This window comes from Cervus canadensis, chromosome 9 (genome assembly GCF_019320065.1).
Source record: "Cervus canadensis isolate Bull #8, Minnesota chromosome 9, ASM1932006v1, whole genome shotgun sequence".
NCBI lineage: Eukaryota > Metazoa > Chordata > Mammalia > Artiodactyla > Cervidae > Cervus > Cervus canadensis.
Window position 1 is genome coordinate 32,044,551 of NC_057394.1, and position 19,392 is coordinate 32,063,942.

At 45.1% G+C, this 19,392-nt stretch overlaps 1 protein-coding gene across 1 annotated transcript; it reads left to right on the forward strand.

The window, feature by feature from the left end:
- The first annotated feature begins 13,399 nt into the window (after window positions 1-13,399).
- On the forward strand, window positions 13,400-18,408 carry SPRY2 (sprouty RTK signaling antagonist 2). Its single transcript, XM_043478070.1, has 2 exons — window positions 13,400-13,688; window positions 16,603-18,408. Exon 2 carries the CDS (start codon window positions 16,654-16,656, stop codon window positions 17,587-17,589), a length of 936 nt encoding a protein of 311 aa, XP_043334005.1. The 5' UTR covers window positions 13,400-13,688; window positions 16,603-16,653; the 3' UTR covers window positions 17,590-18,408.
- The last annotated feature ends 984 nt before the right edge of the window (window positions 18,409-19,392 follow it).

A 19,392-nucleotide genomic window follows, 5' to 3' on the forward strand; every position in this document is an offset into this window, starting at 1 on the left:
GTTTGAGTGATAGCTCAATCATACTCTGGTGATTCTAGATTCAAAACCAGGAGAGGACCACGATACTCATAAATCTACTACCTCCAGGGACTCAAAACTTAAGGCCTGGGTCCATGAATGACAGATGCCATGACTGTTGTTCAGTCGCTAAGTGTGTCCAAATCTTTGCAACCCTACGGACCGTATCATACCAGGCTTCCCTGTCTTTCACTATCTCCCGAGGTTTGCTCCGGAGTTTGCTCAAATTCATGTCCATTGAATCAGTGATGCTATCTAACCATCTCATCCTCTGCCACCCTTTTCTCCTTTTGCCTTCAATCTTTCCCAGCATCAGGGTATTTTCCAATGAGATAGCTCTTCACATCTGGAGAAGGAAATGGCAACCCACTCCAGTGTTCTTGCCTGCAGAATCCCAGGGATGGCAGAGCCTGGTGGGCTGCCGTCTATGGGGTCCCACAGAGTCAGACACGACTGAAGCGACTTAGTAGCAGCAGCTCTTCACATCACATGTCCAAAGTATTGCAGCCTCGGAATCAGTCCTTCCAATGAATATTCAGGGCTGATTTCCTTCAGAATTGACTCAGAATTCCTTTGGAATTGCAGGGTTTGATCTCCTTGCAGTCTCAAGAGTCTTCTGCAGCATCCCAATAGGAAAGCATGAATTCTTCGGCGCTCAGCCTTCTTTATGGTCCAACTCTCGTATGCCATAACTGGCGAGGTCCAAATTCAGGCCAGTCCACAAGGTAAATGTATGATGTGCTTCACCCCAGACCTCTCTGTCACTTGCCTTCATCCTCTCACATGGTGATATTGTCAATAACTGGATCTCTGGGGTACAAAAATACAAAAGTAAAGAACTAAAAATCCTTGATTTCAGCCTTTGATGATTTCTGTGCTGTAAATAAATTCACCATGGCTGATTTTCAGACCTAATGTCACTAAATGTAGGGATGAGAGGAGATATCCATAATCAGCTCTTGCATGCAGATGTGAGCCTTTCTAGCATTTTCATCTACCCATGCTTTGCTTGGTATCTACTGCATTTCCTAGTCCTCAATGAGCTAGGTTTCTTACGGTTTCATTACAATACATGACTTTCATTTATTTAAGAGTGATTACAAGTCAGACTTCTTCTAAAACTCCACCAGCATTACATATTTAACTCTCATGATGGAGCTTGGACATAGGAAATAATTTCACCCCCACTTTATGGGTGAGGAAACAGGCAGTGGGCAAATAAGCAATAAAGCCCCTCTCAGACCAACCTAAAATGGACTCTACAGGAAGGATCTTGTCATATAACCTTTGTAAATCTCCGCAAGTAATGCTAATATGTAGTCAGGGCCAAAAATCACTGATCTAGATAATAAAACAAGAATCCTTGCTATTGGAAAAAAGTACAATTTTCCAACTGAATGTGGCTAACTGGCTTCCCTCGTAGCTTAGTTGGTAAAGAATCTGCCTACAGTTCAGGGGACCTGGGTTTGATCCCTGGGTCGGGAAGATTCCCTGGAGAAGGAAATGGCAACCCACTCCAGTATTCTTGCCTGGAGAATCCCATGTACAGAGGAGCCTGGCAGGCTATAGTCCATGGGGTGGCAAGAATCAGACACGACTTAGCAACTAAACCACTACCAACTGTATGTTAGGTCTCAGATAAAGTTCAATTCATACTTCTACTTGGCTGTGTAGACATGCAACACACATTAAAGAAAAAAAAAAACCTTTGTTAGAATGTGGATCATCTATAGGATGTCATAGAGTTTTTCCAAAAAAAATATATTCTGGATAACCTAACTATCTCAATACATACGGTAGCAGTACATTTTGAGATGACTAGCTTTTACTTTGAATACCATCATATTGTTATTTACTTACTTTGCTTAATTTAGGGTCACCAGATAAAATACAATATTGAACAAACTTATGAAAAAAAACTATTTGTTTATTTGTTGTTTATCTGAAATGCAAACATGACTGAGTGTTCTGTGTTTTTATTTGTTAATCTGGCCTTGTGTAGCATGCTCAGTCATGTCCTACTCATTTTGACCCTATGGACAGGAGCCTGGCAGAGCCTTCCCAGGCAAGAATATTGGAGCAGGTTGCCATTTCCTCCTCCAGTGGATCTTCCTGACCCAGGGATCGAACCCACATCTCTTGGGTCTTGCATTGGCAGGTGGATTCTTAATCTGACAACCCCAACTTAATTAGAGGCCAGAAATTTCATGCTTTGAATCAAACAGAACCATTTTCCATCCTTACCTCTCACTATCCAAATATTATTATTATTATTCCTTCAAATTTAGCCTAATGAGCATGCCAATAAGATACATGGCTTAACTATTTGTACCACATTATCCCCAATGATTTTGATCTTTAATGTTAATTTATAATTTACTACTATGAGAGTCAAGAAGCTGTCTTAAGCAACACAGCCAGAAACCATAAATGAAAATAGGCATGAGCTCATGAACAAATTGAAAATGTCTGTATATGGCAAAAACAAAACAGAACAACAACAAAAATACCAAAGTTTGAAAGACAAATGGAAAATGGGGGAAATAATTGCATTTTAAAATGAGGTAACCAAAAATAAACAAACGAACAACACTCCAATTAAAACATGAACAAAGGATGTGAAATTGAAATCACAGAGAAAAAATGCTACTGTCCAGGAAAAATTAAAATGTAGGTTTAAATTCAGAACTAAACAAAGAAATACAAAATGAAACACTGAGATATCATGACTTACTTATAAATAAGCAGAGGTGAAAAACTGTGGCAAAACTTACTATTGGTAGGACTTATGGAGAAACAGTCTCTCTTAACTAGAATTAGAAATTTAAACTGGGGTTTCCCTTACCACTTGGTCCAGTGGTTAAGAATCTGCCTTGAAATATAGGGGACACTAGTTTGATCCCTGGTTCGGAAAGATCCCACATGCCACATAACAACTGAGCTGCAACTACAAAAACCCATGCGCTCGAGAGCTCTGTGCTCTGCAACCAGAGAAACCACTGCAATGAGGAGCCAGTGCACCTCAACTAGAGAGGGACCCCCTCTCTCTGCAATGAGGGAAAACTTGTGCGTGCAACAACAAAAACCCCACACAGCCAAAAATCATTAAATATATATAAATAAATAATTAATTTAAAAAGAAATAAGAAATGTAAACTGGAGAAATCTTTGGGGGAGCTATTAGCAATAGCATCAAAAAATTTAATATGCATAAATTTGATTAAATTTCTGCTTCTTTGAATGTATCCTAGCAGGGTAAGATATATGCATGAATATATAGGAACAAAACTGCTTACCACAGCATTATTTATTCAAGCAAAACAACTGAACTCCAAGCCCTCAAAAAGAGAAAATCGAATGACTAGCAATAAAGTATCTTAAAATAAATATTCATCAAATATTACCTGTGAGTGGGACTTCTACTTCTTCATAGTTTTCTGAATTGAGTGAGTTTTATTTTCTTCTTACTGTGAACATGTAATTCAGAAAAAAAATTAATCCATTTGTCATTTGGGAGGCAGTGATACAGAAAAAAGCAGAGCAAGGTCAGTTATCTTGGGATAATTCTGGAACACAATGTATTCAATATAAATTGATGGAAACTGATCATCAAAAGATAGCAGAGATTTTTGGTAAAATCTCTACTGTCTTAATGCAAGCATGCTAAACCCCTCCCAATCCTGATAATGTGATTTATCACACCTGCTGAGCTGCAGTGCTAATGACTGCCACATGGATGGTGCCCTTTGCCTCTGAAGCCCCTGGGGCCTAGGACATTGGGTATTATTTTAGATTTCAGAAGTTTCAATCCACCAATAACTTGAGAAGTAGTCCAAAAATACAAAAAAGAAGTAAGGCATAGGTGGATATTCTTATGGCTGATTCACACTGTTGTATGGCAGAAACCAACACAGCATTGTAAAGCAATCATCTGCCAATTAAAAATAATCTTTTTTTTTAAGAAAAGGTAAGCCTTAAAAGCAACTTATTTTGTATTTCTGTGATGGTTCAGTGTCTAAGACTTTGACTTTCAATGCAGAGAGTCCAAATTCAATCCCTGATTGGACAGCTAAAATCCCACATGCCACACAATGCAGCCAAAATATAAAATTTTAAAAAGTATTTTTAAAAAAGAAAAAAAAAGGTAAAATACATAGCCAACAGGAATTTGCTGTATGGCTCAGGAAACTCAAACAGGGGCTCTGTATCAACCTAGGGGTGGAATGGGGAGGGAGACGGGAGGGAGGTTCAAAAGGGAGGGGATATGTGTATACTATGGCGATTCATGTTGAGGTTGGACAGAAAACAACAAAAGTCTGTAAAGCAATTATCCTTCAGTAAAAAAATAGATTCATTTTTTAAAAAGAAACTTATTTTAACAGTTGTACAAAGTTCATGACAAAAGGGTGACAAAAACGGGAAGATAATCATTTGTCTGTTGCCACAAACCCTGGCCCTGTCTGAGGTTGAAATGTTCCCAGGATGACTTGTATATATTAACAGAATATTTTAGGGAAATTTAAATATTTCAGCTTCTTTCTAAAACTGTCTTATCTGAACTCCTTTCTAAAGTTAGAGTACTGGAGACATTAAGGGTCTTTTTCACCCACACCCTAGGCATACATTCAGAGTCTTAGCTTTTTAATAAACCACTCAATAGTGAAGTCGCTCAGTCGTGTCCGACTCATTGTGACCCCATGGACGGTAGCCTACCAGGCTCTGTGGTCCATGGGATTTTCCAGGCAAGAATACTGGAGTGGGTTGCCATTTCCTTCTCCAGGGGATCTTCCCAACCCAGGGACCGAACCCGGGTCTCCCGCATTACAGGCAGATGCTTTATCCTCTGAGCCAGGTACTGCCAAAATGGGAGAATAGCAGACCTGTACACTGAGGTTCAGAGAGAGCTAATACCTGGGCCACTGCCCTGCTCAGAGGTGTCTCCTTTGGAAGCCTTCTTCTTAGCCCTGCTGAACCAACAAGCCCTCAAGCATCAACAGTCCCCAGCTGAAAATGACTCAGTGCATGCATGCTAAGTAGCTTCAATTGTGTCCAACTCTTTACACTGCTATGGACTATAGCCTGCCAGGCTCCTCTGTCCATGGAGATTCTCCAGGCAAGAATACTTCAGTGGGTTGCCATGCCCTCCTCCAGGGGATCCTCCCTGACCGAATGCATCTCTTATGTCTCCTGCATTGGCAGACAGGTTCCCTACCACTAATGCCCCCTAGGAAGCCCAGGTGACTTACTAGATGCCCTTAAATGGCTTCCAGTGTTTTCATGGCTGTTTGCCTCATCTCCCATTTAGACTGTCAGCTCCTTGCAGCTAGACACTTGCAAGTTCTCATCTCAAACCCACTGAGCAAAGTGATCAAGCCAGCAACTCCTAGACCATGAAGACAGGAACCCTGCCCCCAGAAGGCCACTCCATGTTGATATCGAATAAGAAAGAGTAGTTGACAAGTGTTTCCCCAAAATGCTAGAGAACAGGACTTGTGATGTAGTTCAAGACTCTAAATATTATTCTGAGTTGTACTTTCACCTTCACAGGATCATCATGACTCAAAGAATTGAAAACCATGAAACATCATTGCCTTCTGAAGTACAACAAACACCTCTGTTACACATCATTTACTGTAACCGAATGTGCATCTTCTTCCTAACAGAGGATGGAACTTCCAACACCATTTCAGACACAAGGCTCCATCTCCAAGATACACACTTAAAAATTCACTGTTGGTGAGAGCCTAAATATCACTCTCAAATAAGAAGGAACTCACATTTCTCAAGCATCTATATTTTCTGAACAAGTAATTAAATCAAGAGAACTTCCAGCCAGAAACAACCACATCAACTAAATAGGTTCCACCTTCTCTAAAGTGCTCTAGTTTTTCGAGAAGGGGCTTCCCTTGTGGCTCAGCTGGTAAAGAATCTGCCTGCAAGGTGGGAGACCTGGGTTCGATCCCTGGGTTGGGAAGATCCTCTGGAGAAGGGAAAGGCTACCCACTCCAGGATTCTGGCCTAGAGAATTCCATGGAGTCACAAAGAGTCGGACACGACTGAGCAACTTTCGCTCATAACTCATGTAAACAAAAATCAGTATAAGGTTAACGTTTCTGTAGAAATACCATTAACAGCTGAGTATAGCTAATAACAGTCACTGAAACATGCTTTAAATCTCTATATTTATTCCTACATAAACACAAACAAGTAAAATGCATAAATCAAACTGGGGGCTTCCCAGGAGGCGCATATTGTAAAGAATCCACCTGCCAATGCAGGAGACACAAGAAACACGTTTGATCCCTGGGTCAGGAATATGCCCTGGAGAAGGGCATAGCAACAAACTCCAATATTCTTGCCTGGAAAATTCTATGGACAGAGGAGCCTGGCAGGCTACAGTCCATGGGGTGGCAAAGACTCAGACATAACTGAGCAACTGAGCACTTATGTAATTTTTAAAACTTTTGAAAATATGGAGGCAAAACAATTATCTTTACCAAATAAACTACCAAGCCCAATTGAACTGAAATTATCACTGCTACTTATTGAGAATTTCTCATATACTAGCCTTTGTAGCTACTTTATATCATCCAATCCCAACAGCAAGTCTTTTATAGGTGGGAACTAAGGTTAATTACCTGACTCACTCATTCATTCGTCTTATTTAAAAATATTTGAGATATTTATATGTGCCAGGCCCTTCAGTGCTGGGGATTAAATGGCAGGGAGCACCCACTTGGATTCCAGACCACATGGAGCTTGCAATATAGCGAAGGACACAGTTAATAAATGATCACTCAATTGTTACATGAATGTTTGCAGCAGAGATGGTCAGAAGAACAAGGGAGATCTGACTGAGTCAAAAGGTCAGAAGAAAGGTTTTCTAAGACGACAAGAGAGATTTGAAAGATAAGTAGGAGTTAACACAGCAAAAGGCCAGAAAGTGAAAGGGGAAATTGCATATACAAAAGTAATACTCATAGCAGCAGAAAGCAGGGGGTGCGGTGGGTGTGACAAAGGTTGGGAAGGAAAAGTGGACAGACAGTAGGACCAGGGAGTTGGGTTAAGGACTTGGATCTTTATCCCAGGAAAAATGAAAAGCCAAGTTTGAGCATCAAGGCATCCTGATGAAATTTGCCCCAAATGGCTAGAATTTTCACAAAGAACCTGAAAGGCAAAAATAGTCCGCTATTTGGGGACTTCCTGGAAGCTATTTTAAAAAGGCATTCTTGAAAGTTAGCAAAGTGCTAACTTCTAAATTTGAAGCTACAGATTATTTAATTTTAATTATTAATATATTTAGACTTTTGCCAAATGCATTTTTGAAGGAAAAAACTCATGAGTTTTCTTTTAGTATACTCTAGCTTCCCCATGATCAGTCTTTTTGCTAATTTCTTTATTATACAGTTAGAGAATAGATGTTCCCTACAGATTTTCTTTCAAGCTCATAAAATTTCCATAAAGATTTATTTTTAAACTTTATAATATTTACTATTTCAGGGGTTAAAAATCATGCCTTTAACAGACTTATTTCAGTCACTTGCTAATAATTACACAAAACACGATAGTAATTTCTAGGTTAACAGAATGACTCAAGTTTAGTCATTAAAAAAAATCTTAAAACTCTGTATTTAAGAAAATTAAAGTTAATAAAAAATTTACTTAATTACATTCATTAATTTCATTCATTCATTGGAAAGCACTTACTGAGTGTGAACGATTAGGAATTTCAAAATGAGTGTTTTTGGTTTTTTGAAAGAATAAGATGGTAAAGAATCTACTTTCAGTTCCAGCCCCACTAAGTCCAAGGCAGTCCGGATATATACTCCCTCAGATCCTTGGGGCAGATTAGCCTTTTGAATAGTCACACCCAACACACAGTTTGTATAGAAAAGCTGTTTTATGCAACCCCACAATATCCTCAAATGATTCACAATTCACTGTAACTTCATAACACTTCCTGTCCAAAGGACCAAGACAGGAAGAAGAAATTGAGTCAGTATGCACCCGTCTTCCATTTACCAAACTGAACATTTTTAGACCTGACCTATTAACTAAGATTAATTCAGGACTGGCTGGCAGCCTAGATGTTATGGCATCTGAATTATAAGAAGGACTATCATAGAATGTGTTCAACATCTTCCTTAGAGAACAAGCTGAACTTCCTATGCCCTTTTGATCACAGGTCCACATAATGGGAAGTATAAAACCCAAAACTATTCAGAGGCTAAAATCTTAGTAATATCCAAATACTCATTTCAATTTGTGGTTTTTACTTTAGCATCTAGGTTAAAAAGATTCCAAAATAAAGGGCATGCGTGTGTACTAAGTCACTTCAGTCGTGTCCAACTCTTTGTGACCCCATGGACTGTAGCCCACCACGCTCCTCTGTCCATGGGGATTCTCCAGGGGATTCTCCAGTGGGTTGCCATGCCCTTCTCCAGGGGAACTTCCAGACCCAGGGATTGAACCTGTGTCTCCTGCAGCTCCTGCACTGCAGGCAGATTCTTTACCACTGAGCTACCAGGGAAGCCCCAAAATAAAGGGACCAAATGTTAAAAACAGAATAAAACATACAAACATGAGACTGTCTGGGGAAAGGCAAAGCAACAATACAATGGTCTCACCAATTAGACTTTCTCTCCAGACATCAGTCTTACAAAAGAAGAAGCCTGACTGTAACGTCAAGGGATAAATATAATGGTAATATAATGAAAAAAATCATGTTGGCCAGTAGAGAAATTTTGCCTTGTTACAGAAATTCAGTCCATAACTGACTTTTCATAAATCGTAGTAATAAAGCTCCTAGACCTGGCAGGAAGACTGATCAACCTGTAGAAATCACCAAGTAGATTCAAGGTTGACCATAAGATTTCTGAAAAAAAACAGACCAACCAGAGCCTCCAGTTCAAGATCAACCCATCACTTCTCTTACCCAAGGATGACTCTAGATCTTTCCCCCAGTCTAGCTAGGGATAAAAGGACATCACCAAAGAAGGTCAGATACAGAGATAAGCTCTTCCCAGTCTTCCTAGGGATGTAGATAAGAACTGAGTGTTCTAGTTTGAATTTCTATTGTAGCAACTCCCAATTCTCTTCAAGAGGTAACAGTTACAGAATTTGGAGATTCAAAGCAATTCAAAAAGTAAAATGACTACAGTCCTGGTTGTCAAATCAAAAGGTCATTATTGCAAAGCCTTTAACTTAGGAAGGTCCCTCCCAAAAGAGTCCACGCATAAATTTATTAAGGCAATTGAAATACTCAATTTTTACTCTTGGAAGCAGTATACAGTGTTGTGTATACTGGGCCATCTTTAAATATGAATACATAGATAAGTCTATGTTATAAACTAAAAAATAAATAAAACAATCAATGTTCTTGTCTCAAAAACAGCATATCACTGCAAGATACAGTTGGTTATCAAAACTGGATCTAAACCACTAAAGCCAAGTGGTTCAATCAATCTCACAAAAAAACTGGAACTAGAGTTGTTTAAAACTACATTCTCCTGTTACTATGATATAAATCAGAAGCTTAGATGAGTAAGTGCAACCTTGAAAATATCTGACTTAACATGTCCAACAGACCTACTGGTAAATAAGAGTCTACACTGTCTATGGAAGACTTCGGGAGGCAAAATTCACACCTGTTTATTTACTGCCTCATTGGAAAAAACAAATTGAAGGTACTTAGAGTTAATAACAGAGAAGGCAATGGCACCCCACCCCAGTACTCTTGCCTGGAAAATCCCATGGACAGAGGAGCCTGGTGGGCTGCCGTCTATGGGGTCGAACAGAGTCGGACACGACTGAAGTGACTTAGCAGGAGCAGAGTTAATAAAGGGCTTTCCAGGTGGCTCAGGGGTAAGGAATCCACCTGCAATGCAGGAGGTGCAGGAGACTGGGGTTTGATCCCTGCGTCAGGAAGATCCCCTGGAGAAGAAAATGCAACTCACTCCAATATTCTTGTCTGGAGAACCCCACGAACAGAGGAGCCTGTCGGGCTACAGCCCGTAGGGTTGAAAAGAGTTGGACACTACAAAAACGATTGAGTCAGCAAGTGATAGTTAACAAAATGAAGTCCAAAGAAATGAATACAGAAAACTAAAAGAAGGCAGAAATAAGATCCCACCGTTCAATGACTGTGATTAAGAGCACCTGTTACTTTTGTGCCTCCAGAGAACTTAGAGGTAAGTGTTGGTGTGGCAGGTGTTTCCAAGGATTGGGCATTTTTCAACATCAGTCAAGCAGGAACACCTGTTCCCAAATTAGGGTTCCCTCTCTCCAACTCTCCACAACACATTTGAAAATAGACTGCATTGTGAACATTCTTTCAAAACTCTAAAAGTATCTCCCCAAATTAACCCGTTATAATTCTGGCACATAACATGAAATCAATTTTAGGACACATTATAATAGCTACACCAAACACTTCACTAGGCGTGCATGCATGCACATGCACACGCGCGCGCGCGCACACACACACACACAGAAACATAATTCCTCTTCGGGATCACAAGTAATCGTGGAGGCACAAGACATTGCTTTATACACCACGTGCGGAAAGTAGCAACAATGAATAATAATAAAAAAAAATAGTAAGGAGTAAATTAGAAAGAACCCAACAGATTCTCATTTTTACATTGCGCTTAAGGTATAGGTTAAATGTTTTCCCAGCTTGCAAACCGGATGTTGGGTGAGCTAGATTACACAGAATTCCTTCTAGTTCATGAAAGATAAATTCCTAGATTCTTCCCTATTGACTCTGTAAACACAGAAGGTGTTCTAAACAGCCAGAAGCGTCTAACTTAAATTCCACTTTATGCTTTGAGCCCGAACAGCGTGTTTTCGCAGAGCTCCTGCAGTGCTGGAAACACAGCCTGAGCACAAGTGTCCCCTAAAAAGCAGCCGTCGGGTTTCTTTCACCTGTTCGGCCCGGGACTTGTTGGCCAGACAGGCGGCGAGCTCCCGTCAGCCTTGACCACGCTGGCTTTGGCCGCCAACTCCGTCCCCCTCGGGAAAAGCTGGCGTTCTTCAGCACCTGGGCCCCTCATTTTCATTCAAACGGAATGTGTCCGCGGAGAGGGTAGGGACCTGCTGTTGCACTTACATGAAAAACGTCTTTTTATTCTTTGTGAACCGGCCGGACCAAGGTACATTTTGGAAGGCAACCCCGGCTGCCCTCGTGGAAGCGCGTTGAAGAAAGCAACCCCAGCCCCGCGCCGCGCGAGTGGGCGCCCCCTGGTGGCCCGACGGGCCGGGAGCCGCAGCGGCGCCTGCGTCCGCTCCGAGCCTCGGAGGACCTGAGGACCCGGGCGTCGGGGGAGAGGCCAGGGCTGGCGGCGGCCCCATCGTCCCGGGGACGCCGCGGAGCAGGCGGACGTAGCCCGGTCCACCCGAACCCGAGGGGTGGGGGGTGGGGGACGGGAGGCCAGCGTCCGGAAATAACGCAGGCCACTTCCCCTGCCACCTCTGGTTCCAAACCCCGGGCGAGGAGCCCTAGAGAAACATGGAGAAGGCAGGGGAGAGGGCAGCGTGGCAGGGAACGCGCCCGGGACGTCCGCAGACCAGGGCTCGGGACAGGGCCGCGAGCGCCAGGGCAGTTGTGAACCGAGGTGGGCTGGAGCCAGACCCGGGAAATCTAGCACCACGTTTTCCTAGCAGTTTCAAGAACTCTAACCCCAAGACCGCGAGGTCGCAGGTGCTATTCGGGAGTTCTGACCGTACTTCCCTGTAAAGTAAAACCATTCTGTAAATCATTCAGAATCCAATATTAAGAAATGTGTGTGTGGGGGGGGTAATTTCCCATTGGTGCTCCCACGTCCCTGCACGTTTCTTCGTAAACGATCGGCAATTAGAGCAATGCATATGTATGCATTTTCTATCTTTACATTTCTTTTTGTAAGTGGGAAAATAGACCACCTTGCAAATGGACAATAGAATCTTCTTGGGGAATGTTCTACGTGACAAGGAGAGTCGGAAATGAGATGATTCTTCTAGTTGAGGAAGAAATCTGCAATGGAACGGCGAGCCCCCTCCCATTTCAGAAGCCCGTGATGTGGCCCTTAGTAATCGTGTACGTGTGTAGGACGGAGTTAACTAAATTTTTTAAAGGCCTAGACTGTAGCATTTCCATCAGCAATTGCGTGAAACAAAACGGTAAGAAAGATCTTCAGAAATCTTCCATCTGTAGCTCACTCCCTCTGTTAGAACAACATCTAATATTAAACCGAAAAGCTACAGTTGACACCATCAAAAGCAAATCCCGGCCAGAGCAGAAGGTACTTGAAACCCGAATCTGCATTCCGCCCCTCTCGTACGCCGCTCGGAGGTGGGGGTGGCGGTTTGTCCCGGTGCCTGGTGTATAATCGGGTTAATCCAGTAGACAAAGGATAAACCAATAGCCCTCCCACCTCACTTCCCGCTCCCCTTCCCCTCCCCCTGCTTCTCTCCCCGTCGCCCCCTCGAGGGGGAACAGAAAAGGGGAGAGCCTGTCTTGCAATGGATTCCGAAGAAAGTCTCAAAACCCGCAACTGGTTTTTAATGCTAACACTGCCTGTCCGGAATTAGTCTGAAACGTTTATTCCCTTCTCCTAGTGGCGGGGAGAAAGTTCCTTAAATCTGCCGAGCTCAAGGTTCGTCCTCCTGGCCTTTGGGGAAAACTTTAAGGTCAGTGTTTCCTTGAAACTAGATCAACTGACCCCGCCGTGCCCAGCCCGGCCCCGCGGGCACCGCGCGTGACGGCGGCCGGGGCGGCAGGAGCGGCCCGGGTACGCGCGGGGCGGCGCGGTTGCCCTTTTGAATGCCTCCTGCGGCTCGGAGCGCTGGCGGGCGCTGGAGTGTGAGTGAATGTAGCCCCGCGGAGCCAATGAGCTGGGACCGGATGCGATATATCCTCTGGGACAACAACTGCTCTGTTCCGCCTCGGATCCACATGACGCCATTTACTGCTGCCGCGGCCGCCGCAGAGCTCCCTGCCTCCTCCGGAAAGGCGAGGGCGCAGGCCAACGGCGAGCCCCCCCGGCCGGGCCCCAAACCCTCCTCCTCCTTCTCCTCCTCCTCTTTCGCACCCACCGCCCCCGCCTCGGCCTCGCCGCCGCGCCTCCACAACGCCCAGTCTGCACCGCCGAGAGCTGCGCGCCGCAGCGCGAGCGGAGGAGAGGGGCCGGCGGAGCGCGCAGCGCCCAGGCCCCCGCGCCCGCCCGGCCCGGCTCGGCCCGGCCCGCCACCCCGCGCGCCCCCGCGCCGCCTCCGCTCGGCCGCGGCCGCGGCCGCACGACTTGGCCATCTGGCTCTTAGGTCCTCGCGAAGGCCGTTTTCTTTTCTCATTCGCTCATCTGCTGGGAGAGGAGATTCGCCGTTGGCGCTTCGGCCTCCAGTTCATTGAGAAAAAAGGGGGAAAAAAAAAAAAGGAAATACTCCGCGTGCGCTTCTAGAAGGGGGGTCGCCTCCAGCCCCGAACTCCAGAGTGTTCTTCGGCTAGGACTTGGCTCCGGATTTTTTTTTTTTTTCCTCTCCTTTTCTCGTCCAGCCAACCGCTCAGAAGTTAGACTGAAGCAGAGTTTGGAAGGAAGGAGAGGCAAAAAGTTTGCATCAGGGCTGGATTTATTTGCACATCGCGGAAAGAAGAGAATCCAACGGAGAGGGGTTGGTGCAAAGCCGCGATCACGGTGAGGCGCGTTTGGCCGGCTCGTCCCCTCCTGGCGCCGCGGCCGGCGCGTTGTGGGCAACATGGAGTAGGTGCAGCCGGACCGGCAGTGGGGTCCGTCTCTCCTCGGGCCTCCCTTTTAATCACCCCGCAGGTTTTCCGTGGGGAGCCCGGGAGCTGCCCGCGGATCAGGCTCACCCCGGCCTCGGCCTGCCTCGGCGGGGTGTGGGGGGGTGCAGCGCGCGCGAGGTGCTGTGTCCCGGGCCCCACGACCCAGCACGCCCGCGCTGGGGGGCTCGGGGTGGCGGCCGGCTCGCGGCGGCGCACTGGCCGCGAACTGGGAGCTGAGAGCGGGAGAGGGAGGGAAGCACTTTGTGTTTTCCAGGGCGCCGCTGCAAGCGCCCGACTTCGAACCTGTTCTCTCCGGGGAAGGCAGGTCCCGGGAGAGGCTGTCCCGAGGCAGGGGCGCCGGGTTACCAAGGGGGCGCGGGTCGCTGCCTCGCGGGTGGAAAAAAGAGGACAGGGTGGCGAGGGGAGGACGCCCCCGCCTCAGCTCAGCGTGGACTGCGGCGAGCACGCAGACGGTGGGAGCGTCGCCTTGCCTGGCGCCGCGTCTCCGCAGTTCGGAAGTGCAGCTTTCTCTTTTTTCCGTTCGCCGCGGTCGGCCTGGGTCACGCTTTTTTTTTTTTTTTTTTTTGGACGATTGGGCTGACCCAGCACAGGAAGAAAGTCATCAAGCGGTCATGATCGTTTTCCATTACCTGAAAATAGGTGGCAAGAGAGACTAGGTTTTTTTTGGGGGGGGGGGGGGGGTCTTTTACTTTGATGGACTGATACACTTTTTTTGTGTGGTTGCTGCTGGTTTTTTTAATTCGGAACCTTGTGCGTTTTTACAAAGCGGTTTCTGTGTCGGTTTGCCCCACCCTTATGCTGAAGTCCTTTTCTCCCTCATCCTTACTCTGATCACACACAGTTCTTAATGGGGGGGTTTCAAAGCACTTTCAAAGCAGGGGGGTGACGAGGGAGCGCGGGGCGGGGGTGGGGGGTTGCTGCGATGGGGAAGAGGGATCAGCGGAAATCACTTTAGCAAACCCCCTTACCCCCTAAAGATGCTACTTTGCACTGCAAGCATCGCGGCAAGTGTCCGGCTTAGGGACCTAGGTCTTGTATGCTCGGCGTGGGGCGCTGGAAAATGTTCTTAATTTTTAAAGCAATTTTTCTGTGACTTGAAGGAACACATACATGCATACAGATGTATATTTTTAATATACAGGCGCGTGCACATTGCAGGCATTGCCCCTCAGGTCAGCGCAGGGTGGCGTCGCCGAGTGTGCCAGGGTTAGATGACCCGGCTCTGTGTCTCAGGCAGGACTTTCTTCCTCGCGGAGTCGGGGCTGGAAACCAGTGCCCTGCGTTCGAGGGCCTTGGCCGGAACGTCCTGCGATGGGCTCTGTGACCTCCGCCTGAGGGAGGAGCTGCTCCCTCTTGGAGCTGGGAGCCAGTTCTCTGGGGGTGGGGGAGAGTTCTATCTGGGAAGGCAGGGAGGGGTTCCTCCACCGTTCCAGGGCAGGTTCCATTGCGCGGCGCCCCCCCACCCCGCCCCCAACCCCGGCCCCGCCTGTCTGTCCGTCCCGGGATTGTGCGCAGGGGGCCAGCTTGGCCGCTGGGCTGCGTCTGTCCTCCGGAGAAAAGTCCCTCGGGGCTCCGACTGAGTCCCACCTGCTGGGGACGGCGTTGGGGCGCAGATAGAGCCGATAAACTAAGAACAGCTCTGTCTTGTCTGCCTTTCTGTTGGAGCTGAGATCCGGTTTCCAGCTCTGCCTTTTTCCGAATTGGAAGGCGTGTGTCACCTGCCTGTGTTTTCTAAAAAGTCAGACTGAATGAAGGTCCACTTTTGCGCGTTTTTGGTCATTGTAGACTGGGTTGACAAAGAGGATGGTAGTTTTGAAATTGAACAGAGGGATGGCAATTTAAGCGGTTACTTGTCAGGATTGATAGATTTGCGATGTGACACTTGAATTTTTAAATCACTTCCTGTTATCACCAATCAGTGTATGTTTTCAATTATTAGGTTTTGGGAAATGGGCAAAAGCAGTTAAGGTTTTGACATGATTGATTTCTAAAACAGGGAGAGCGGGTCTTTTAGCTGCAGAATTTAAGATGTTCTCCGAGGCTTTCAGGTTGTAAAATATGTGATTCTCAAGTTGTTGGGATGTTGAAAATAAGTTCCTGTCTTTTTGTTGCTCGAGGTGTAAGTTTGCTCTATTATATTCCTGGCACCTAACAGGATTTGAATTGATGTGTTTTCAATTCTGTAACTTCATGCTACTATACAGTTAATGCATGATTGTTGTATAAAGTGTATATTCCTGGGGAAGAGAAGTATTTACCCTTTTTTTGCATGTCATTTCATCCTATGGGATTTTGTAAAGTCACAGAATAGTTCAAGCTGTTTAATGTAAAAGCAGATGTAAAGTAGGAACCAAGAATTTCTAGGCTGTATCTATTGAAGTTCCAGGCAAAAATGACCATGATAAGTTGAAACCTATTTCACAATTTGAAAAGGTATTCAGCTTTTGAAAATGTCAGTATGAATGCTATGTTCCAAGAGTACTTTCCTGCAGTTTTCACAGGGAACCTGAACCTTGCAGATTTTTTGCTTATACGAGTAAGGAATCGTTCCTCATGTGATTGAAGCAAAGATGAGTTTGGTGTCACTACACTTCACAGGATTCAAGAACAGTGGATACCTAGCTGTAATTTTTACTTTTGGGTGCAGGCGTGGATCAGACGGCTGTCCTGATACGCTCTACAGCCACTCCATTTTCAAAGTCTGTTTCTCCAGGGGCCGTGGGGAGTGAAGAGTTAAGCCAGGTGGGTGGAGAGTGGGTAGTATTCTGGAGTGTAAACCGTCTCCTTCCTCTTGGTTTCCGCAGGAATTCAGATGTGTTCTAAGCCTGCTGGAGTGACTACACTTCCCAGACCTGATGGAGGCCAGAGCTCAGAGTGGCAGCGGGTCGCAGCCGTTGCTGCAGGCACCCCGTGACAGTGGCCGGCAGCGTGGGGAGCCCGACCCCAGGGACGCCCTCCCCCAGCAGGTACACGTGCTGTCTCTGGATCAGATCAGGGCCATCCGGAACACGAATGAGTACACGGAGGGGCCCACCGTGCTCCCCAGAGCTGGCCTCAAGCCTGCTCCTCGCCCCACAGCCCAGCACAAACACGAAAGACTCCACGGGCTGCCTGAGCCCCGCCAGCCCGCCCGGCCCCAGCACCCGCCGGCCAGGGCCCCTCTGGCCCGGTCCATCAGCACAGTCAGCTCGGGCTCTCGCAGCAGCACGAGGACAAGTACTAGCAGCAACTCCTCCGAACAGAGGCTCCTAGGAGCCTCCTTCTCCTCGGGGCCTCTGGCAGACAGGATCATCCGAGTGCAGCCCAAATCGGAGCTCAAGCCAGGTGAGCTGAAGCCGCTGAGCAAGGAAGATGTAGGGCTGCACGCCTACAAGTGTGAGGACTGCGGCAAGTGCAAGTGCAAGGAGTGCACCTACCCGAGGCCTCTGCCGTCAGACTGGATCTGCGACAAGCAGTGCCTTTGCTCGGCCCAGAACGTGATCGACTACGGGACCTGCGTGTGCTGTGTGAAGGGTCTCTTCTATCACTGTTCCAACGACGACGAGGACAACTGTGCGGACAACCCGTGCTCTTGTAGCCAGTCTCACTGTTGTACACGTTGGTCAGCCATGGGCGTCATGTCCCTCTTTCTGCCTTGCTTATGGTGTTACCTGCCAGCCAAGGGTTGCCTTAAATTGTGCCAGGGGTGTTATGACCGGGTGAACAGGCCCGGATGCCGTTGTAAAAATTCAAACACAGTTTGCTGCAAAGTTCCCGCTGTCCCACCCAGGAACTTTGAAAAACCAACATAGCATCATGAATCAGGAAGATTGCAGTCATGAGGATTGTTTCCCTCCGCCCTTCCTTTTTTTTTTTTTTTAATACACACATATGCAACCAACTAAACAGCTAGAATCTTGGCACTGTTGATAGAGGGTTGGGATATCCTGTGCTGTTTGCAGTGAAATGCTTTTTTCATCCATGTGCCATTTTAATTGATATGCTTGTTAGAACTCAGCTAGTGGAGCTCAGAGTATGGGATACAGACCTTGGTGACCTACATGTTGCATAAGCTAAAGCAATAGACACTCTAGGCGGAAGTTTTTGTTTGTGAATAGTACTTGCAAAATTTGTAAATTAGCAGATGACTTCCCCTCTCCCCTCCCCCACCCCCGTTGTTTTCTCCAGAGATAATGTGCTATATTTTTGTATATACAATAATATTTGCAACTGTGAAAAACAAGTTGTGCCGTACTATACGGCACATTCACAAAATATTATACTAATATGTTGTACATTCGGAAGAATGTGAATCAATCAGTATGTTTTTAGATTGTATTTTGCCTTACAGAAAGCCTTTATTGTAAGACTCTGATTTCCCTTTGGACTTCATGTATATTGTACAGTTACAGTAAAATTCAACCTTTATTTTCTAATTTTTTTCAACATATTGTTTAGTGTAAAGAATATTTATTTGAAGTTTTATTATTTTATAAAGAAGAATATTTATTTTAAGAGGCATCTTACAGATTTTGCCCCTTTTATGAGGATGTGATAGTTGCTGCCAATGAGGGGTTACAGATGCATATGTTCAATATAAAATAGAAAATATATTAACGTTTGAAATTAAACTGAGCTGTATTGTCTTATTTTACATTTTCTTTGGTTTTTTTTTTTTTGAAGTGAAAAAGAAGCCATTTTAGAAATATCATTTCAGTGACAGACATAGTTTCACTTATCTGTGAGATACTCATGCTTGCTGCTTTAAAGTGAAGATTTGGTGATTTTCAGGGATAATTCTAGCAATCAGGAGAGAAATAATTGAGCACTTGACTCACTTAACAGTATTAATCATAGGAGGGCTCATTTTGGCTCCCGTTGTTTTGCTGATTTGCAGATTAGCCTTTGTTTTACAGGTTTAAAAAAATCTTAAGTAATTCATTCAGGAGACTTACCTAAAAGGTGAATCATTAGACTTTTTTTTAATATAAAGTTATTAAGAATGAATGTCAAGACTGATTTTAAGACCAGAGAAATGAGTTTGTTTCAACATTTATTGACTGGTCTCTATGTGTCAGGCATGCAGTATACACAGATCAATGCTTATAATTGAGGCAAAATGTTTTCTTGACTTAACTGGCTGTGTTTTTCCTAGTCTCTGGTTTTAGACTGTTAGGCTTATTGCCATGATACAAGAAAAAGGCATGGAAAATATAACTTGTTTTGATTCAGGTACTGGGTATCAAGGAATGTCATCCTACATTGGCCTAATAATTCAGGCTTAAGCAGCCCCAACTTAGCTGTTTGAGAGGCCCTGTCTTAGTTGTTTAATCAGATTATCCAGGAAATTGTTAAATTTTACACTGCAGTATGGCAAAAAAAAAAGTCAGTGTTTGTAGTTATCTTTTGGAACCAAACATAAAACAAGCTCTTACAAGCCCATCTTGACAAATACTGGGTTTTCTTATTTGTAGTAAGTCACTTGATTAGTCACTTCATGGCTGATTATTTTTTTTTTTCCAAAAGCACAACCTTTTGCTGCCAAGAATCACCGGAAGTCTAGGAAATGATTTACCTGTCATTATTGTTTAATCTCTCGTTTCCTGTTCTAAGGT